This window comes from Rhinolophus ferrumequinum, chromosome 8 (assembly GCF_004115265.2).
Source record: "Rhinolophus ferrumequinum isolate MPI-CBG mRhiFer1 chromosome 8, mRhiFer1_v1.p, whole genome shotgun sequence".
NCBI classification, from domain to species: Eukaryota; Metazoa; Chordata; class Mammalia; order Chiroptera; family Rhinolophidae; genus Rhinolophus; species Rhinolophus ferrumequinum.
Genome location: NC_046291.1, coordinates 4,122,781 through 4,145,403, shown reverse-complemented (window position 1 = coordinate 4,145,403; position 22,623 = coordinate 4,122,781). Strand labels below are relative to the sequence as shown.

Here is a 22,623-nt window from a genome sequence, read left to right as displayed (position 1 = left end):
TGCTTGTCAGGCGGGGTGCTGATGGGAGCCCCTGCACACGTCCATTTCTTGGTTCCAGCAACAACCCTGTGAGGTAAATTACTGTCCCATAAGTCAGCTGGGTGAGTCTGCGCTCTATAGAGATATGTACTGGAGATCCACAGACCCAGGTGATACAGGGAGTAAGGGATAAGCTCCAGGGCCCCTGCTGTCTGCCCACCTCCACTTGGCAGGTCACAGGGGGGATCCCCCCTGACCCGCAGTCTCCCTCCCAAACCCCAATAATGAAAGGCCTGCACCATTTCCCCTGGGTTGCGGTTTCCTTTTCAGAGCAGTCATAGACTCAGGACGTTGGTACATGCTGCTGGCATGCATCTGTATGCACGTGCCATGTACGTGTGTCGGATCACGCGTGCGAGACTCAGCTGGCAGGGCTGAGGCCTGTGCTGTCTGCGCAGGTGGGCAGTGAGCTGCTGGTTTGCACCCTGCCTGGGGGCTCCGGAGCTCAGGTGCCAGCTGCCAGGTTTGGTCCTTTGCTTCCAGGGCTGTGTCGAGCTCTTAAGGACATTAAGTGCCACTGACACTGTTTTTAAAAATGCTTTTTTGATTTATTTTCCCTGGAGTAATTTTATGTGACGGTAAACTTATCTGACGGCTGCATATGTTTGATGAAAATCAGATTATAGTAAATGCATGGGTTCCTGGGAGCCACTGCCTGTCACTCGTCACTGGACACATGTCCCTTCTCTCCCAGTCACCATGGGTCCAAAGGTGCTTCTCTTACCCCTTTCTTGTGTGGGGAGGGAGCTGACTTCCTGACTCACACATGGGGCCAGTTTAGTGGCTTCACTTTTACTGAAAGGTGTTCAGAGGACACATTTCTAAAACGAATGAGCCTGGAAATTTAGACTAGAAGGGATTTTGACCCCCCCATTCCATCCACCCTTTTGAAGGTGAAAGCAGCCGTCCCACGTCCTGGCCTCCCTCCCTCTCAGCCTGTAGGCCTGGCTTAAAGGTTACATTTTGTTACAAAGCCCAAATTGGAGAGTTTGATATTGTACATTTGAAACATTTAGGTGTGGGGGTTAGTTTAAAATAAAAGTGATACCCAAGAAGCAAAATGTGGCTTAGTCTTAGCTGCTTGACTGGGACGGTTTGCAGCGTCAAGGCACATCCTCTGTTGTCGCTGTCAAGGCACATCCTCTGTTGTCGCTTCTGTCCCAGGATCGGTGCTTGGCGGGGCAGCCGTTCCCTGCTGGGCAGACGCAGGTCCGCGTGGGGTGGTACCTGGGTCTTGGATTTTTGTTGCTCCTGCAGTATCTTTGGTTGAAGTGATGGTGTTTTTCTTTGCTCGTGATTTTTTTCCCCCTCCAGTCCCGTCTTGTATTGCTTTTGAGAATTCAAGTCAGTGGTTTTATTTTCCGAGTTCTAAATGTAGCTGTGCAAGCCCATGAAGTCTGGGCCGGAGGGTTTGGCACAGATTCCTGGCTGCTATTTTAAATATGCCAGAAGCCTTCTTGGAAGGCACTCCCGGTTTTTCTCTGATTAGGCTCTGGGCTTGGGATCTCAGAGCACCCCACTTACCGTGCCAGAGCACTGGGGTGGGGTTGTTTCTGAGAGGTTCTGCCCTTCCCGCCAGATTTTACTGCCGAGGCCAGGCGGGGCCCAGGGCTGTCCACCCCTTTCTGAGGGGCCTGGGCTCTGGGGCACTAGACCTGGTGCCGTCCTCCTCTTGGCACATGCTGCTGGTCTGTGTGCCCGCCTGGCCAAGGGCTGCGTCGTGGAAAGGCCAGCCTGTACAGATGGACACTGTCCATCCAGGGAGGGGAAGGGGGTCCCTTTTCAATGCTGTGGTGCCAGTGGCATACTCGCAGAGGTGGGACTGTTGACGCACTTCCGTTGGAATAAGCAAAGGTAAACCCATCTTCAAAAGCTGCTTAGACCGCAGCTCGAAGACGATCCTGTGAGATGAGCCACATCCCACGGGGCTCCGAGGGGTCTGCTTACCTCTGATTCACCTCTTCCTCCTCCCTGCCCTGCCACGCAGCAGCCACACCGGGTCTCAAGCAGATAAGCGTGGTCATTCGTGGGGGTGACCCCAGCAAGGTCGCATGTGGGCAGGACTCCAGGGGACGGCAGAGGAAGGCCGTTACCTGTCACTGTGGGCTCACATCTGCGGAGCCCTCAAGGGGAGGGGGGGCGCCTTGCCCTGGGGACCCGTGTCTCACTTCCCTCCCGTGTCCTCAGTGTGGCCTCTGTTGTGGTGCCCCTCCCCCACCTGCCCTCAGTCGCTCACTGGGATGCAGCACTGACCAAGCTTGGGGACAGTGGCCGATGACATCCAGGGAACTCAAAGGCAAGGTGGAGATGCAAAATTCAGTTTCCTAGAAATAAACATGCAGTGTTTGTGAGAATTTTCAAAGCAGTGAGCACCCTCAGGATAGCTAGGCAGCCAGCTATCTAGTTGCAACACAGATTGAGTTACCAGAATCCGTATAGCTTTCCTCAGAGGATGTGAATCGCTTGCACAGAATAAGGTCAGACACCGGGCCGGCAGAATGAGTTTGGCTTTGGATATCCATCCACGAGCCTTCTGTAGAAGGCGTTTTACGTGTCCAGAGCCAGAACCTGAGGGCCCTCCTGGCAGGTCCCACGGCAGGCCCCACATGGCGTCTGGTCCCCATGTGCCCACTGATCCTTAAGGGTAGGTGTAGACACCTCGGTGGAGGTGACCACGCCCCCCACCTCCTCCGGCCCCTCCCCCACACCTGAACATGACATCCACCTTCCATCTGCTCCTCAGCTGGGTACCTGTCCTTCTCTTCCAGCATCTGGTCCCTCAGCTGTACTGGGAATGCTGCCTGCTCCCCCACCCATCCTCCTCCCTCTCCCCCCACCCCAGTTGCCCTCCTGACCTGGGCTCCAAGCCACACCCCTCCCCTGCCCCCAAGTTCTTTCCAGCTGCTGGGGTGGGGGTCCAATCCCGGAACTTAAATGGCAGCACCACAGAGACCCCTTCCTGAGGGACACTCACCCCAGGCAGCCTTACTGCTCACCCTTGACCACAGTTCCCTGTGTTTCCGGCCCAGCGTAATCAGTCTGTCCTTAGGAACCTCTGGTGGGCTCATCCCCTCTAGTCCTGTGCTTCTCAAGGGTGAGAATCAGGTTGGTGTTGGTGGTGCAGGGCCTGACTCCAGAGCCCCAGGTGAATTACTGAGTCAGGGAATGAACTGTAGGCACTGCTGTGGTGGGTGTGGTAGGGAACCTCTGGCGGGATGTGGGGGTCAGATGCTCAGCAGGTGGACGGGGCCTCGTGGTCTGGGCGCCTTCCTGGTGGGGGCTCTAAGCAGTCACTGCTGGGCGTGTGGGGTAGAGCGCCTCACCTGTGTGTGGGGGGGAGAGCACCTCACCTGTGTGTGGGGGGGAGAGCGCCTCACCTATGTGTGGGGGGGAGAGCGCCTCACCTGTGTGTGGGGGGGAGAGCGCCTCACCTGTGTGTGGGGGACAGCGCCTCACCTGTGTATATAAATCCCATGTCTATCATTTTACTATTACCCGGACCTTGTAATTTCAGAACCAAGTAAGATTTTCTGACATTCGTAGTCTGGGGAATAAGAAGTACAGAAATAACGGGGACCTTTTTCTTGTGTTTCCTCCCTAATTATGCTTTTTGATGCTTAGACGTTGAGACTGATCTCTAAAGGCTTCTTGGTTTGTCACCTTGGTCACCGCGTGGCTGGGTCATGTCACAGTAGTACTCCTGTCCGAGGAAGCAGTTTTATCACCTTCCTTGTACCTGCCCCTGGTGAAGAATTAAAACAGGACCGAAGTCAGTGTAAGAGGGAAGAAGAACCACCCCCACCCCACCGCCGTCCCCCCGTCCCCCACACACACCTGAGAGCTAGGCACCGCCCTCAGATTAGTTGCAGGAGTCCAGATGACCTTCTTTGCAGCTGTTTACATGCTGTCTGACTAATTAATTAATTACCTGGTGTACAGCTGTGGGCTCAGGTGACACGTTCTGTAACCCAGCGTATTATACGTAATCCAGAATGGGGCTTTTCCACGCACAGCCAGGTTTTGTTCAGGGTGTGGTATTTTGTGGGGTGTCGATTTGAGCTGATCAGGGCACAGGGTCAGGTGCAGTAGGGGGTACCGTGCGGGGGGAGGGAGATAAGAGGTAGGTCATACGTCAGGCAGGTGGCACCGAGAGAGCCCCTGTGGGCATAGGACTGAGGGAGCACCAAGCCCGGGGGCCATAGGAGACAGCAGGGAACGGCGGTCCTGCCCGGGAGCTGCAGGAGAAGTGACCGGGTGGTTCTCAGAGGCCAGGGGCATCGTTGGGCTGCGGTGCCCACAATATTTGTGACAACCCCCTGCCCCTCCACGTGGACTTCAGGTTTCAGTCCCTTTCTCTGCAACCACTGGAAATTCTTCCATGCTGGGAACGGGGCTGAGTGGTGCTTGCATGCATGGGGGTCGGGGGGTGCCAGGACTACAGTGCGGTGATGGGCGCTGCCCTGACCAGTGGGGAGGGAGTTTGCACACTTGTTTTGTTTTCCACTTTTGAATCCATTGCTCAAGATCCATGCTAACCCTGAATGACAGTGACAGTGGGGGACCTATTAGTCACGTGAGGTCCTGGAGTGCACAGTGGACATTTAGGTATGACGACGAGGCAGGCCCTTCCCTTTGCAGCCTGCCTGGCGGTCTCCTGGACATGAGGCCAGGCCCACGCCCACGGAGAGGAGAGGTGGGTCCCTGCTACCAGGACCATAATTGTGCTTAGATTTGCTGAGCATTACGAGCTAATGGGCAGTATTTACTCTCATCATGTAATGCAGCCACAAGATTGGCAGTGGCACCGTGAAATCTGCCCATTTTCTGTGCACGGGCTGCAGACCTATTTGTGGGCCGATACTGCTCTCGCTAACTCCCAAGATGAGCCCTGCCCCAACCCTACAAAGAGAATTACCCCAACTTCTTTTTCTTTTGATTTGTTGTTACCTCCATTAAGCCAATGGCTGTTTACCTAAAGGTCATTATGAAGCCCCGTGTGGGACCCAGGGCTTTTGAAACTTCCCTCTGGGTCAGCCCAGGCCTGTTCCGTTGGGAGAAGCTGAGACTGCCCCAGGCCCCCGCTGGCTGCGGTCTGCATGGGAGGGTGGTCGTAGAAGAGGAGATTCTGGGTCGTGAGAGCCAGAAGGGACCGGGTTTTACAGATGAAGGGAGTGGGGTCCAGAGACCGAGCGAGGTGCTCACCTGCTGGGCAGAGCGTGGGCTTGGACCAAGCGTTGCGACCTGCAGCCTTGTGAGGGCTGGTTAGGGCTGGTTGTTAGCGGTCTCTGCTTCACGTCGTGAGTTCTCACGAAGCACCTTGAGGAGAGGCCGGCCACGTGAGCACTCGCCTGCCACCACGACTCTTTGCAGTCCCGGTGGACAGATGGACAGACAGGTGCTGGTGGCACACACGGGGCTCCTGTGCTTTCCGCCCTGCTGTTGGGCGAGCGTGACCCTGGCCCGAGGACCACGTGGCCTCCCCTTCCCCACCCGCCTCTTGCTGGCTGTTCTGGCCGAAATTCAGGGGTGGTAGGGAAAGAGTTAACTTCTGATTGCTTGTTCCGTAGTAATCTTCTGGATTCATTGTCCTCTGTTATCAGGCCGCCGTCTCTTATTATAAACATTAATTGCACCATGAAGTAAAAATATTACTGACTGTTGACAATTCTTTATGGAATTAAAACTGTCAGGTCCAATTATATCCAGCACAGGACTGACAGAAATTCAGCAAATGAGTTGTAAATATCTAAGTCTTCTCTCCTGTTTAATTCAGTGTTTCTTTTAATCAGGAGGTTTTGTTTTTGATTCTTTCACTTTGTCTTAACTTCCACCAATAAAGTGGTTGTCGCCTACCTTCAGCGTCTAGGCTGCACAGTAGAAATGACCTTTTAATATATACGGCCACTCAAACTGCAAAAGGAAGAACAGCTGTCCACTGTTTCATTTCAGAATAATGGCTGTGAATTTAACCTATCGATTTGTTTTCTCTGGCAGTGTCTGATTCGGACCTTTTCATAAATTGTCCTTATTTCAGCTTTTCACTTTCAAGGACTCTGCAATTTGATGTTAGATGTTACAGTGTTTTAAAGAATCTTTAAAGTCTGCTTACAGTTTTACGTCATGTAACATGTAGGAGTCTGATGTTGATCTGAGATGACCACATTCTTTAGTTTCTTAGAAGTTTCGGGAGCCACCGACAAGAGCCCGTGCGTCCTTGGCCACGGCAGGTGGCTCTTTAGTGGTGGGGCCACGACGCGGTGTGTTCCTAGGGTCATTGTGTCAAGGACATTTCCTTATAGCAGCTCGGTGAGGAAGGTGGCTTTATTAGCTCATAATTATTAATCACACCAGCCATAATTTTAAATTCTCGTGCATCATCCCACTTTATAGAAACTGTTCCCAAGGCCCAGCCGTCAGTCCTCATGGGGTTCAGTCGAATGTCTACTCTGTGTTCAGTCCCTGTGCTGGTCTCTAACAGGCTCCTGCTGGCAGTGCCCTGGGGCGCAGACCAGACAGTGACGTGGGCCTGTCCCCCAGGCTGGTCTGGGGGCGGGGGAGATGGAGGCGGTCTGGGCACCCCACAAGCCCTGACCCCTGGCTTCTACGGGAAGGAAGAAGGGAGAGGACTCTGCGTAGCTGAGGCTCGCCAGGACTCCGCGCTCAGACCTGTGCCCTCCTTTCCCCCGTATCTTTACTCACTTTGTGGCGGGGCAGGTGTTGGGGCCAGGGTGTGGGGAGGCGTCCTGCAGACTCAAGCAGTGTCTGGTTTGGGGAGTCTTGGTGTGTGTAGAAAGCTGAAATAGAAAAGGTTTTGGTCGCAGTGGTTTAGCAGGGGAAATTGGGGTGGACTCTTCATAGCATGGTGGCTTTCAACTCTAATACAGTATATTTAAAGGTGAGTGTACTTCTCCCCAAAAGTTTTGTTACCCCCTTTGAATGCCCATTGGCTAAATGGGATCCCCAAGCACTTGATTGAGTCTTTCCTTCTTTGTAAACCCCCTAGAGCATTTCTTGGCCAAAATCTACTCTTTAGAGCCGTGAAATGTCCTTCCAGAAGTGAATGACCACGTCCAGGTTGCATTCTGCCCCCATAAGGGTGAACACAATGGGAATGCAGCCTTTGTTTTATTGCTGGTGCTTTCATCACGTGAAAGGCACGCGTTCTCTCTCCTTTGCCTTAGTGAGCAAACAGGGCTTTGTGAGGACTGCACTTCAGCTCCTCCGTCATCTCCAAATGGTGGTGTCTAAACTCACTCCCGGGCTGTGGAGGTTTGGGAGCCGAAACTGGAGGTGAGACCCCGGTGAAGGAAAGAAACAGCAAGATGTGATGTTTTGCCCCAGGTGCCAAGGGAGCAGCAGGAAGTATCTTACAGGTCTGCCCACGCTGGTGTTCTCAGGGCTTCAGTGTTGAGAGAAGGCACCTGGTTGGCACTTGGAGACGGAGCTGTGCCCTGTGCACGTGAAAATGCTTGTGTGCTGTCTCTTAGGTTATAAGAGCTGGAGCCTTAGGGTTCTCCTGCCTGGGGGTCCAAAGCCTGCCCTGGAAAGACATTTGCAGCGAGACCCATTATCACCCTGGCTTTACAAGCTAGGAAACAGAAAGCAGGTGGAACCAGGCCGCAGATTTTGGGAGTGCTGCGTTATTTATGGATTAATTATACCGAAGCAGCACCAGCTAATGAAATGCACGTCCTCCTGAAGGAAAAAACAGAAACCTGTCGGCACTGCTGGAAAAGGCCTTTGAAGGTACTGTCCTGTGCCCCTCCAGGCTGGAGGCGGGCACCTGTATTTGTTACCGTGCAGAAGGTCCGGCTGCTCACCACTGCACGAAAGCCAAAATTCGAGAGGTGAGGTTGGTGGAAAGAAAAGCAGGTTTATTCCAAAATGCTATCATTAAGGGAAGACGGTGGACTCCCTGTCACACAGGCTGCCTTCCCCTCTCAATACTGCCAAAGGTTTTATAGACATACAGGGCGGGGCAAAGGAAGGAGAAGTTGGCCAGGCGACCTCAGGGAAAGGCGCTTCCTAAAGGCTGGTCGGCCCCAGGGTCAGGAGTGAACCCCACACAGATGCAAAGCAACCCCCCCAAGTTACCGGGCTAGGTGTGCACACGGGTCCGAAGTAAACAGAACCATTGGAACTGGTGTGCAGAGTGAATGCACAGTAAACAGAGTCCGCGAGGTTTGGTGGGAGGGGAGGAAACAAAAAGAGGGGGGGAATCTTTCAAAAAGTCCCAAGTCAAATCTAATTTCATCAGAGGTTTAAATTTCAAAAACAGAAGCTACAGGGTCACCGTTACATTTTCACATTTTGAAGGAGGAAAGGAGACTCATCCTCTCTCTCCATTCTCATTCTCAAATCCTCTACCCCTACTTTCCTTATCCTCAGACCCATAGCTTTTAAGCTGTTCTTTACACACCCAGCACAGCAGTGGTGTTCTCCGAGAGTTCTGGAACCAGGTGTGGTGTGAAGCATTTGGGGACACTGTTAAGGAAAATGTAGGGAAAAGGGGTCACCCGTCCTCTAAAAGCTTGCAAATCCCCCAGAGCTCGCCTGGGCTGGCCACACTTGCTTGGGCGGGGGGAGCGGAGAATTCTTTTGGGGAGAAGAGAACGCTCTGGTTGGACGCTGGTAGTGTTGCGAAGGCTTCTGAGTCGCGTCAGGACTCGGGAACGGTGCTTGGCATCTTAGGCCCTGGCCTGGTGTTCAGCACGTCACCCTGTACGTGCGCCTTGTGAGTGGCGGCTGGTGGGGACGTGGGGGTGGGAAACTGTCTTGTTTGTGGGTCTTTGAGGCCCCTGAAAAACAACTTGAACTTCCAGGGAAGCCTAAAACAAATCTGGTATCCCAAGGGTTTATGCTTTATTCCATTTGTTATAGAGAATTGAGGATTTTTAAATAAGAAATTAAATCATACCATGGCAAACTGTGCCAGGGAGCTTCTGTTGAGTCCTGCCGTTGAGAGTCATCAACGTATTATGTATGAACCAGCTTGCAGGGTGGCTCTTTCCTGCTGCCTCGAAATGGATTTCTTTATTTTATTAAGGACATGCATTTCCTGCCGCAGCACAGAACCGGAGCCGCAGCGGGAGTCGTGGTCTCCGCTCTGTGGACGTGCTTTCTGTTTCCCATCGTGGTTTTCGTTTATATTTTGGGATTACGGATGCTTTAAGCTAAAAATAAATGCTCCTGCTTTTGTTGCTAAAAAGAATTTTTTAAAGAAAATGCTTGTGAAATGTCAGGTTTCAAATAAACGTCTCAATCCCCAAGATAATATGTTCTTTTAAAAATTTCACCTGCAATTTCAGGCTCCCTTTTTTACCCTTGTGTATAATTTCGTGAGGTTTGTCTGGAACCTGTATTTGTGGTCACTGGAGCCAAACGGGATTGGGAAGGAAAGACCGGAAAGTCATTCTAATTGTGGCCACATGCCGTGCTTCTGGTTGATAATTTGGAAGTCCACAGCCCTGCTGGGGAGTGAGCCCAGGAGCCAAAGGATGGCTGGCTTAATATCCTGCAGACGAGCTTGGGCTCCCTTGTCTGATGAAGGTTGCCGGGGCCTTTCGCTGACGGCGCTGAGCCCCTGAGGAAGGGACGCGGTGCCAGCTGTGGAGATGGAGGCCTCTGCAGAAGCTGAGCTGCCCTCCCTGGTCCCCAGATGCCACCCACTGGCTCACAGGTGGTGCAGGAGTGAAAGAGGTGGCACGCCGTCATCTCCGTTCAAGTCCGCTGGGAGATGTCTTGGTTTAGTAGAGTCCTCTTCTCAGTTCCTCTGATCTTGTTGGTTTTTGCTAAGATCGAATGGACAGAGGTGTTTCCAAGGATTATTTTAGAACTCTGCAGAATTTCTGATACACGCCTGTCATCACGCCACGTGGATCCTATTTTCAGTGCACACACATGTTCTTCAGTGCGCACTTTGACGTACAAAACAGCAGTTCCATGGGTTTCAGTGACTATAAATTGGCCTGGGATTGAAACTTACCGATGTTACTTTTTGGGGGTTTCATTCCCTTTGAAGTCGATGGGTTGCTTTGAACTGCAATAGCTGATAGTTGGGCTTTGATTGCTTAATCAAGGCTTTTCGGGTCACGTGTTGTTTTGTACTCACCTGTGGCCCCGGTACAGGCAGTGAACTCGGTAGCGTGTGTGCACCCCAGTGGCTGCAGCACCCAGGAAATGGGGTTCCAGAAGCCTTGCTCTTTAATCACACCCCAAAAGCAATGGAGGGTTCCCATAGCAGGTAGGTGGGCCGTTTGCAGGTGATGTGCGACACCGTCCCGCGTGTCCTCTCTGAGTAGGAGGGAAATACAGGTACTTGTGTTTCACCAGCACAGAAACTGAGTGTCAAGAGACCTGGAAATTTACTGAGGTCGCTGTCAGCCTGTGACTCCCGGCTCCCGGGCACCGAGTTCCCTCTGCCTCCTCTGGGCCTCTGTGGGGACAAAGCCCTGGAGAGCAGTTTCCAGGCTCTAGGCCTCACGTGGAAAGGGGCTGGCTCGGGTAGTAAATGGCCGTCGGCTGTGGCTTGTTGACCGTCAGCTGTAGCCGGTTGGCCAATTGGCCACTGATATAACTGCCGCAGCTGCACTGGGGAGGGAGAGTCGGTGGGTTGGCAGAAAAGCAGACAGCAGGTCGCACGTCGTGTGATCCAGCCTCCAGTGAGACTATAGTGGTATGACTCCCCTACCTATGGCTCCGTGAGTGTTCCTTTTTGGCCTAGCCACATCCTGCGTTCTTATGTGGGGAGCAGGAGCAGACACCCCACAGGCCGTCCCGCACGACACATGGCGCAGCGAGCAGGGTCTCCCGCACGACAGTCTCCGTCTGCTGTGGGCCCCGACGTCAGGACGAGGGGGGCCAGGTGGGAGAAGCGGAGCTCCCATCATCCCCGGTCTGAATCCCTGATGTCGGAATTTTACATTTTGCAACATCTGCGTAGCAAATTTTGAAACATGGAAGGAGTAAGGGGGGGTGAAGACATCCTTCGGGGAGCTTGTTAGACATGCAGGCTCTGCATCTCTCTGGGCAGCCAGTTTCACCAGGTGTCCCAGGTGAGCACACTGCGAGGAGCACAGCAGGTAAACAGGGAGGGCTTAAAAGCTGCGTTGCTGTCGGGACCTTCCGGAAGTGACCCCCCTCTCCAGCCACACATGTGGGGGGTGGGGGCAGTGAGAGCCTGGAACGCAGCAGGTGATCAGGAGAGGGGCGTCACCAGTGTCACAAGTGCAGTCACAGGACTCCAATGAAATGTTGTGTCGTTTTCTCTGCCTGCCTCATTCCATGGGTCCAGCGTCGCCGTTCTTCGTTACATAGACGATCGGAAAGTCATGTGACGCGGGTGGTGTTCTGTCTAAGGCACTTTCCTTGGTTACCGAAATCACTGTCTGTAAACCACATTACTTGGGATGGAAACGTTGTGTTGTTTGCCTGCATTGCGCAGACTTGAGTGCATCTTATAAAGAAGACTTGTGCTGTTACTCATTGTAATTTCTGTGCTCCTGAAAAGTCTTTCATAGTCTTGTTTGGAGAGAAGGGATGTTAGCATCTACGGAAGGGTCAGGACAGGTGGATCAGGAGAAAATAAAACGTCCCCTTTTATTGGAGTTTTAATACCACAGATGCTAATAAAATTGTCCATCCTAACTAATTAGTTTAACTGAAAGGGACTGTTCTGCCAGTAGTTCCTGATTGTCCTTCCCTGGTGCTTGTTTTTCTCCTGAAATGAGCAAGAAGGAAGTCACTACGGCTTTGATGCTTTTCTGAGTGTCACAGTCCAGGCTCGGGGGAGAGGGACATAATGAAGGGGTGATGTCACTGCTGGATCTCAACCCCAGCGTTGCTGGTTATTTCTGGAACCAGGAGGTTAACGTAGTCTGTAGTTTTCTTCACGCTCACCAGTTTAAATAAACTCGGAGATACTGGAGGAAAATGCTTCAAGGACAGGGTACAATTTTTTCAGCTACTTTGCAAAATCCTATTGGTTTCATGACTTGAATTTTGGGCTTTTGATACTTCAAGTGAAGAGAGTGGAAGAGTCAGTGCTGTGATAATATTATACAAAATGACACAGGAGCGCAGAGGGAAAAGCAGAGCCTTGCTGTCTAGTATGGAATTAACTATTATTTTGTCTGCAGGCTGGACTGTTTCTTCACTGGGCTTCCTAGTACTTAGGCATTAGGTGATTAATCCATGATCCCTGGAGGCAGTAGGAGCTAATTAGGCAGCTGGCAGTCAGGCCTGTGTCCCCCAGCCACCCCAGGCCCCCTGGCTTCTGTTCTTTGGTCCGACGGGCTTTTGCAGAAAGGAACATTTCCGGCTTTCAAATTGGAGCGCATATTTTGTGTGGAGTCTAATGAGGATCTTAACTTTCCTGGTTAGATTTGTGGTTCTGCATGTGAGTGTTTTTGAAAACGGACCTAGAGTGGCATCCCTCAGTGTTTATTAGCAAGTGCAGAATGAAGGGACTTTATGGTTGGGATGAATTTTAAGGAAGTCTGGGATGAGAAATGAAACAGTTTACCCAGGAGTGAACACACAAATAAACAAACGATGGCTTTGTTTTGGTTTTGTTTTGTTTTTGTTCTGTTCCGCAGCTTGCTGCCCCAGCTGGTCTCAGGTCTGGGCTCCTGTCATCTGTCAGTGTCAGTGGGTAATTGTGTTCCTTGGGGTCCAGAGTCTTGTCCTTGTGACCGAGACGTGGCTGGTCTGGGGCTGGAGGTGGCCCTGGAAGGGGAGGTTCAGAGAAGCTGCTTGCATGCTGGGAGAGGATCTTTTCTCTGACATAAGCCTGGAGTCCTTTGTAGCTGTGTCTCTTTTGAAAAAGAACAGGAAAGGGACTTGGGCAATGTGTGGGGGCAAGCGCTTGAGACGCTTTCAAGAGACCCATGAAGCATTCGGTCTGCGTGTCCTCTGGAGCGCGTCCACTCTATTTCAAAGTCAGCCGAGTGCAGGCGATTGTGTTAGGATTCAGGGGTGCCATTGGGCGACAGACCAGGGTTGGGGGCCAGGAGGGCGGGGCAGCTTTGGAGTCCAGGCTCCTTTTGGACCGTGGCTCTTAGTTACATGAGTCTTAGCCCGTCTCGTAGGAAGCTAGCTGCCTTGCCCACGCCCTGCGGTCAGCAGAAGCCAGACCAGCTCGCTGGCTGGCCCTGCCCCTTAACAGGAAGGAGCGGAGTGAGGCAGGTGGGTGCAGGGTGCCTTGGCCGCCACACACGTTTCTGAGGTTGTAAAAGAGAGGGGCACGGGGGGACAGCAGCAAATGGGGCCGAGGGGGTCTACATGGAGGAGAGGGGGGACTTCTGTAGAGTGTGGTGAAGGGGTTGTCCACTGTTTGTCTTTTGTTTCCAAAGCAGACACGTTCAGAATTCTTTTAAGAAGTCCAAACTCACACCCACCACTCGAGGTAAGAGCCAGGAGTGTTTGGGGGTGAACACAGCTCGACAGCCCGTGGGCCTGCTCAGGTGTGCCACCTGCAGGGACTCGCCAGCAGCCAGGCCCCGGCCACGCTCACCGTCTCCTCCTCACCCAGCAGGGCAGGAACTGGCTTCATTCCAGCAGTGTTGTCTGTCTCCATGTGTGCTGTGTGTGTGTTAACTCAGGAACCCATTCAGTCAAGAGTGTCAGAGACCAAAATGGGAGTGAAATGTGGTGGTGTGAACACGTCCACGTCTCAACTGTCCTCCCAGCCTGGAATAACAGAGGCCAGCCCGCCTCCCCGCCTGGCAGTGCTGGGGGAGGTCTGTGCAAAGCACCCACTTACTTTTATTTAATTGCATATTTAAAAAGACTGTTAAGGCTAAAGAAAGCTAATGATAAAAATAGACAGATCAGCAAAAGCAAACAAACACAACCTGCTCAAGGCACCATAAATGGATGACCCAGACATGTGGAATTTCGCTTTTCTTACTGCTCAGCAGCCTTTGTCCAGACCCCGGCAGCTGGACTTCCTAAGTGCCATCTTGGTGGCTTTGTGACCCCGCCTCAGGACAGTAGCGTTTGTGTGGTCACAAAGCATTTCCACACGCTGGGGCTCGCTGGACTTACATTAACACGGGGTAAGATTAGGAAGGTTTGCTGCTGGCATCACATTTCATGGTTTAGAATTCCTTTTCTTAAGAACCCAAATAATGATAATACGCCATGAATGTGAACGGTGGGCCCTCAGCAGGTGACAGTGGGGGTAGGTGCGTTTTCCTTCAACTTCAGATGCTTTGCTCACCGACTCACAATGAGTCGGGCTAGGAAAGACTCCCCGTTGAATTGCTCGCCTTGTCCTTTCCGCCCCGTGTGCAGTGACTGGTTTTCCACTTCTTGGAGTCACTGCCCCCTGTGTGCTCGTGCCTCTTCCCTGTGGGTCTGTTTTGACCATTGCCTGCAGGGTCGTGTGTTTCCTCTGACCGCCTTCAGATTCCTGTCGAAGAAGCTAGTAGTTCGGGGGATTGAGTCCTGCTAAACGTTCCTCATTGCTTTATGTTCCCTGACCTCGGGGTTCTTTGAGAATTTTTTTTTCTTCATATTATTTCAAGCTAAATAATAGAATGTCATTTGAAATGGTGCCATGTTCATGGTAAGAAATGATTAAGTCGGTTCTTTTCCTAAACTGTGTTAGGACTTCATGCGCGGCCCCAGCAGCCAGGCCCTGCTGACCTGCCTGCAGTGGGCACGGCTGAAGGAGCTGCGGTGTCATGGGCTGGCCAGACGCCGTCGCTGGCGGCCGGCTGTGTGTGACGTGAACATCTCAAGTGCAGTGGCGTTGAGCCCGTGCATGGACGCATCTGCTCACGGTCCTGCTCCAAGTGGGGGAGTTGAGGGGGGCACAGAATGGCCTCTTCTGAAATGACACCCGTCTTCTGTGGCTTCTGGTTCTAGCTGGTGCAGGGACACACACGTGCACACACACACACACTCCCAGGGGGGTTCCGAAGCGTGTTTATTCTTCACACGTGGCTGCACCGTGAACATGAAACGAGCCAGCCAGCCTGTTTTGGCCCCCGCCCCGTTCACCGTGCGGTGAACTCTTCCAGGTACGGGCTGCGCCTCGTTCATCTCTGTGGCCCCATTTAGCATCGTGTCCAGCCCACGGAGGTTCTGATAGAAGAGTTGGATAAAGGAGTGTCCTGGATGGACGTCTTCTGCTAATCTTGCGTCGTTTTTCATTTAGCCTCGTCTGAGGCAGCATTCCATTCCGACAGGGGCAGCGACGGAGGTAATGAAAGGTTTAAAACAAACGGCTTTGAATGGGAGAGGAGTTTTTTTTTGTCCGTTAAGTCAGGCATTTATTTTATTAATCTAGTTGCCATGAACACCAATGTGTTCTACTTGAGTAAGGAAATATTTGCAAGTAAAAAGGTGCTACACACGCTTGCAGTGTTTATATAATCAGGAATCCTTGTTTAATGGAGCCCTGCTTAATTTATAATGAACTTTTAATATTTGTTGTGATAAACATCAGCTTTTGGTGGTGTGTGTTTAAAAATCAGCATTAATGAATTGAGCTTATTTTAATTCCTACTTTACCCGTTTTGTTTCACCGCTAAGGTTCATATTAAAAAAAACTGTATTACTTAAGTTTTTACGTGCCAAATAGTATAAAGTTTGAAAGGTACCAAGAGATCGTGAAAAGAAAGTCTCAGTGCCCTTATCCCTAAGCCTCCTGGTTCCCTAACCCCAAATCAGCTACTGTTAAGTTTTTAATCCTGCCCCACGTGGTCTCAGCCTGCAGCTCACGTGTGTGTTTTATACACGTGCATGTGCACACAGACACTCCCACCCCCATCGCTACACCTTGGGGATGGTTGTTATCACTTCGGAAGTTGAGACTTCGAGTGTTCTTTTCCCTGCTCTGTATGGTTCCATGATACGGATGTGTCCACGTCGTGGAACCAGTGTTGGATGTTCCACGTACACTGACATCTTGTGTGTGCATTTCATGTTGAGGGGTCACTGTCATTGATGCTCCTGTCTTCCCTAGACCATTGGGGTCACGCCACAGGTCCTATAAGCCACATTCTCGGTTCCTGAGAGAGCAGTGGATGACAGGAAATAAGTGTTTTGCAACGTAATTAGTGATGCTGTTCCCTGGTAACGATGTTACTTACCATTTGCCACGGTCGGGCTCCCTGCTCGTGCCAGCCACATTGATCTGTTTGCCAGTGATGTCCTGTCTTGGGCACGTTAGGGTGGTGCTTTGCTGACCAAAGGGTGTGTGTTCGGGTGCACAGCTCCACGTGCACCCCAGTGTTGGGCCCCAACGTGCTCACTTCAGTGGGGGCAGTGGCTCGGATCGTCACGTTTGCGAACGTCTTCTGAGCTCCTGCAGGTGCTCTGCCCACCTGGCCGGGTGTTCGGTTCCCCAGAGTCCAGCCTGCGATGCCGAGCGCTGACCCCCACTCTTTCAGCGAAGGTGTCAGGTTCCCCGAGGCATCTCCCTCAGCCTTGCATCTCTCCCCGCCGCTACGGCCACTGTGTTGTCCTGACCCCTCGTCCCATCCTTTCCTCCAGCACCAGAGCCCCTGGTGGCCCGTCCCACCCGAGCGTCGGTGGACCTCTGCCTCCGTCTTTGCAGGGCCAGCGGTGTCCGCTTTGTCACGTGGCCGCCCGCCCGCCCGTTACCGTGTGACCGTGGGTCGCGTTCGCCTCCCTGCCTCCGTCTGCGTTTCTTGGCTTTCCTCGCCCTACCCCAGCGGAACTGCACGGCCCTGGCTGCCATTCCCGCAGCTGTCCACGTGAATACCATGCATCTGTGTGAAACTGATGGCGTTTTTTGACTTTTAGGCATTTTGTGAGTCACTTACTTATGCATGGACATAACGTAGAGTGGTGAAATTCCTGAATTTGTGGAAAATACAGAGAAAGTGTGTTCCATTTGGCAGGAGAGGTGTTTGCTGTTCACTCATGGTGGCTGCCACAACTGCCGTACTCTGGTGTCGTGGGGGCCCCTTGATGAAAAATGAGTGGCACACGTGGGGCATGGGGAAGTCAAGCCATTGGGTCGTCTGTGTCAAGTGGGTCCACGTCCCCCTGCACACACGGGAGTGAGAGGCACAGACGGCTGGGCAGGGGAATGTGCAGACCAGGGTGAAGGCTGGGCTCCCCAGGGGCTGGGGACCCCTTGTCTTTCTGACATCCTAAAGTGTGCTGACAGGATCTTCAGTGTCTAATATGTTTGTGTGGAACCAAACTCCCAACAAAACTCTAAACCATAGAATGCGGTATTGTCAATATTTGGATTTCCAAAATCCAGCCGTCATCTGCCATCACTTAGTTGGTGTGATTTCAGACAAGTGACTGTTTCAGTGAAAAACCAAAAGACGCAAAGTTGACTGGCTGGCCGAGGGTCATTCCCGGGAAAGCCAGGAGCCGCCTGAATCTTCACACTTGCACACCTGTGCAATCAGAAGGGTCTCCACGCCCCTGGGGGAGGGACCTGTAGGGCTGGCAGGAGCCTGGCTCTCTAGGCAGCGTGTGCCATAAGGTCAGGGGACAGAACACAGACTAGGAATCGGAACCGCCCTGTGAACCCAAGGCAGACCGCAGCTTCTGTGGGGTGGAGGTGACAGGAGGAGGTGTCCTGCGCCGTCTGCAGTGAGCTTGCGTGTGGAAAGCAGCACACTCGGGCCCTTTGACCGCGCACGTCAGCCACGCATCGTCTAACTCTGTGTTCCCTTCCTGTGTTACAGATGCCTTTGTGAACAGCCAGGAATGGACGTTAAGTCGGTCTGTCCCGGAGCTCAAAGTGGTGAGTGCTTCCCGTGGCCTTGGCACTTGTCTTTCCTCACCTGCAGGGCCTGGGGCGGGAGAGGGGGTGGCCTGGGCTCCGTGGCAGGCAGGGTGGCCTGTGAGATGCCCAGGCCTGCACCCCGAAGGGCCTGCTCGTCCCTGGGGCCCAGCGGTGGAGCCTGCCTCTGGCTGTGTCCCTGGAAGGGCCAGGTGTAGCTGGCAGTTTGGGGCTGGAGCCCTGAGCGTGCCTGTGATGGTGACATTGGACAGCCAGCCAGAGCCGTGTGTGCGCAGGGCAGAACCCACCCTTCGCTGGCTCTGTCTGTGTGTATGTTTCTGGTTCTCAGTCTCTCACTCGCGTGTGCGTGCACACACACACACACACACACACGCGCAGAGAACCATGGCTTTATTTATTCTTTGTGGAATATCGTGGAAGGTTTCTCTAATCCATCAAGGTTTGGCATACATCGTTAAAAAAAAGTGACTTTTTATTGCATTACAAAGTAGTGGCATAAAATTAAAAGAAGAACTTTGTTTTGATTATAAACGTTAACTATTCTGTCAGTGGGATTATTTGAAGCTTCAAATCAGCTTATAAAAAATGGCTTGGGTCTCAAGCACCAGCCCACTACGTGCCAACAGCACACTCAGGATGAAGGAAGGGGACACGTCACTTTTAAGTAGACGTGTTCTTTGTTATGAAGTAAGGGGCGTTTGGGGGATGTATTTGTGTATGTGTGTGTATGGTTACACGTGTGTGTGTATGTGTATTTAAACTTCTGAAGTGATGGGCTCCGACTGGAAGATGAAAGCAGGTACAACCCTCTGCTGGTGAAGTTTGGCTGCAGCCTGGGCCTGCTCAGGTCTCCCGAGCTGCATACTGGTCAGTATCTGCAGCCTGTCTGCCCAGTGACCCCACGGGCCCTTGGACCCCTCTTCCCACCGGTTGGACGTGGAACAGGCTTCTCCTTTCTGAACTGACCAGCTTGCACAGTAAGGAACCCCCCCCAGATTCTGAAGAGAGCGTCTACAACTTCTGAGGATGTGACTTTTGTCACCAGGAAAAGGGATCCTTTTTTAAAACAAGGACCACACGTGGGAAGGCCTCCTGACATTGGGAGGCGTGGTCCCTCCTGGTCCTGCCCTGTCACGTCTGGCACGCCCGTCCCCGCTGCCATCGCCGGGTGTTGCCGGCTGGGCCTTCTCCTCCCCGCTCGTTCTTCCCACCAGAGTGCTGAGCCTGCTCTGGGCTCCTGCCAGCGGGTTTCTTTTCTCACGGGTGACAAAGGGTCCGTCAGTCCCCGTGCCCATTTCAGAAGCCCGGGTTCTGCAAGACTGACCTTGAAACCGCCACCTGTCCGCTGTCTGTGTTGTCGCCACTATGCCTGGCATGGTGTGAACCGGTAGGACACATTCCTGTGAAACGGATGCTGCAAAGCTGGCACTGTCATCACCAGGAATGTTTCAGAAAGGTTGGCCAGTTTCACATACGCCCTCGTGAGACCAACGTGCCATGTGGTTTCTGCAGTTGGTGTAAAGCATCGGAATGGTGTTTGGGGACTGCGAGGACGGACTGCGCTTTGAAAGCACTTGCTCTGGGCGGGGCCTGTTGGGAGTGTCTCATTCAGTCCTGACAGCCTTACCCGGGAGCTGGGTACTGTTACTGTCCCCACTCCATGGACAAGAACTGGAGCTGCTGATACATGAAGACATTGCCCAGGGAGCTGCAGCCTGGACGGGCGGAGTGGGGATTCAAACCCAGACCGTGTGCTTCTGTCTACACCAGCACTGCCTGTAGGACTTTCTACACACGCTCTGCGTCTTCGCTGTCCAGTGTGGTGGCCACTGGCCCCTTGTGACTGGAGCACTTGAAATGTGGCTGGTGTGACTAAAAGGCTGAATTTGAACATTGTATTTAATTAATTTAAATTGTAGCCACCGAAGCCACGCTTTTGACCGTGTTACAGACTGACTGTGCTCACCGAGTATATTGAACCGTCTGGTATAGACTGATTTGGGCAGTTAAAGGTGTGGGGGCTCCTGCCAGAGCCCGTGTGTCCCCGCCAGCCGTGGCCGAGGATGCTAACTACCAAAGACTTGTTTTGTGCTGGCATTTCAGCGGCATGTACTCGTCTGCGGTAACTGTCCGGGATTGTAGGCGGCGTGGGCTCCTGTTCCCAAATACACTCTCTGAACGTGTGCTTGAGGTTGCCGCGGGGTTGACCGCATCTGTGGCTCAGGAAGTGAGTGACTCTGCAGGGGTGTGGAAGGAGGGAGGCTCTCTCCGTCCTGTCCCCTCACCTGCGCGTGGACAGCCCCGCAGGACCGCTGGCTCCTCCCGAAGTGCAGGCCGCCGGCCGCTCATCGCCTCGGCCACCTCAGCAGCTGCTTTCCTTGCTAAGGAGCTCTCAGCGTCCACAGAAAGTGTCCCTTGTCCAGCCTCTGTGTGTCCATAGGCCTGCAGTTGTCTCCTGCCCTCGTCGAAGCCCAACACAGGTGGCCCGTTAGGTCAGTGCCTGCGGAAGCCCTGACTGTTTGACAAACGCAGCGATGAAGTCACACAGTAGCAAACCTCAAATGGGCTCTTTATGTCCTATTTTGCAAGAAAGCTTCTGGAGTCTGTCCAAGGAAAGAAATGTCAGTGTTTGCTTTCTCGTCACGAGTGGTGGTACCATGCCTTGTGCATTCTGTGGTTGTGTTACGGTCGGGCAGTCGGTGACCAGTCGCTTTTGGTGCCACAGTGGCTGCCAGCGCCGCTGCTCTCATTGTGCCCAGCAGGCAGCACACGCTCAGTGCTGCTCTCTGGGCAGAAAGAACAGATACCTTCGCCTTCTTGCCTGGAGACGGGTTTAGGCAGCTACTTGTCACGTTCTATTTGTGGGTTTTCATTGCATTCCCAACTAAGATTTTTCCTTTGAGCCTCGATTTCCTTTTCAGCAAATCACGTTTAGCAGGTAAGCGGTGAAGTGTAGGGATGGTCGGGAAGTCAATTTAAAAAGAGCTGGTGCTCTTTTTTCCTCTCGTCATGTGGTGACGGGAGGTTCTGGCCGTGACCACTCGTGGCCCGGCCCAGAGGGTGAAGGGCCGGTGGTGACGACGTGTGGCCACCTCAAATCCAGAGTTCTGCAGGTTTCAGGACACTCTCAGCCATGTTGCCTTGATTCCCCCGACAAAGCCTGGAGACCCAGCCTGAGCAGTTCAGGAGGCCTCGCAGGGCTTCCCCTCTTCCTTCGTTATTTTATTTCCTCTGCACAGTTGCCTGTCAGTTTCTGCCAGTGTTTCAAGTTAAAATAATGCCCCTCATGGTCAAATATATGGTGATGGAAGGAGAACTGACTCTGGGTGGTGAACACACAATGGGATTTATAGGTGATGTAATTACAGAATTGTACACCTGAAATCTATGTAACGTTACTAACAATTGTCACCCCAATAAATTTTAAAAAAAATAATGCCCCTCGTGCGAAAACAAAGCTGGTGAACCGCCCCCCCGCCCCTCCTAATCCTGTCCCTGGGATGGATTGGCTTGCCCTTTCCAAGGGCTGGGCTCTGCTTTGCACAGCGTTGGTGTGAGAAGGAAGGGACGCTGCCAGGCTGAACAGGGTTTGATTTTGAGCATTTGCCTCCTCGGGAAAGAGAAAGTCTAATCTTAATTAAAAATTTCATTCTGTGGCATACTGTTTCGGATTTTCTCAGCATGAAGCTGACAAACAGCAGGTGCCCTTGAGCAAAAGAATAATTAATAGGTGAAAATTCTCGGCTCACGGAGGCCCAAGGTAAAAAGCAGACAGAAGTCAAATCAGGAAGGGAAACAACTTTATTTAGGGCCTGTCCACAGTCTGGCTTTGAGCCGTCGTAGTGAAGCTTCTCATTTATACTCACTAGCTTTGGAGTTGTGCATTCACACATTCTTTCCTTCATTTAACCAGTGTCGCTGAGAGTCTGCCTTGCGCTGGGTGCCATGCTGGGACACACAGGACCCAGGGACGAATGGGACTCAGTCCCGGCTTTTGGAGAGTCAGACCCACACAGTGATGTTGCTCAGATAAAGGGGGAAGTCACGAGACAGCATTAGAAGGAGGAGGCTCAGGCGCGTTGACGAGAGGCCCCCAGTGGAAGCTGTGGCATTAGGAGGTCTTCTCGGAGGAGGTGACAGCTCATTGCTGACCCATGAGTAGGAGTAGTATTTCGGGCAGTGATTGATGTGGAAAGATCTAGGTGTCTGGAGACAGCAAGACCTGTTAGGATGTGGTCTGGGTGAGAGCAGGATGGGTTATGAGATTCAGAAAGGTCAAATTTTTAACTTATTTTTCAGTTTCGTGCCAAATTTGTTCTCTCCCATGTTTGTTCTACTTATTGATATCATCACCCGTTTCTCCAACTAGCCAGCCTCCTGCCCTCACTCCCTCCCATCCGTCAGTTTACACATACAAAATGTTTTGGGGTGTCCTCAAATTTTAAGAGTATAAAGGGGTCCTGAAACCAAAATGTTTGAGAATCAGTGATCTAGAGGACTGTTAAACAAGCTGTAATAGTGGTCATTCCTGGGGGTGGGATTATAAGAAACCTGCGCTTTCTAGGTCCAAGATATACTGAATAAAAAAGCTGGTCATATTCTTTATATTGTCTCATGTTCTCAGGCATGTTTTACATATTAAAAATAATTTTAGAGGTTTATAACATACACTATAATTACATTTTTTAAATTTAAGCATAGGAAAGTCTTAAAGAATTTACCCCAACCATTAACTAATGGGGGGTCCATGACTGCAGATAATGTGGGTGTTTTCCTCTGTGCTTTTTAGTATTTTACACTTTTATTTACAAAGCAAATATAATAATAAAAAATACTTCCCCCAA

At 52.1% G+C, this 22,623-nt stretch overlaps 1 protein-coding gene across 13 annotated transcripts in view; it reads left to right on the top strand.

Moving 5' to 3' along the window:
- AGAP1 (ArfGAP with GTPase domain, ankyrin repeat and PH domain 1) overlaps nt 1-22,623 on the top strand; it is a 513,101-nt gene that overhangs the window by 156,555 nt on the left and 333,923 nt on the right. For all 13 annotated transcript variants that reach the window (XM_033111679.1, XM_033111676.1, XM_033111678.1 and 10 more), the window contains exon 2: nt 17,721-17,779. In XM_033111679.1, coding sequence (XP_032967570.1) covers nt 17,721-17,779 — 59 coding nt within the window. The remainder of the gene's footprint in view (nt 1-17,720; nt 17,780-22,623) is intronic.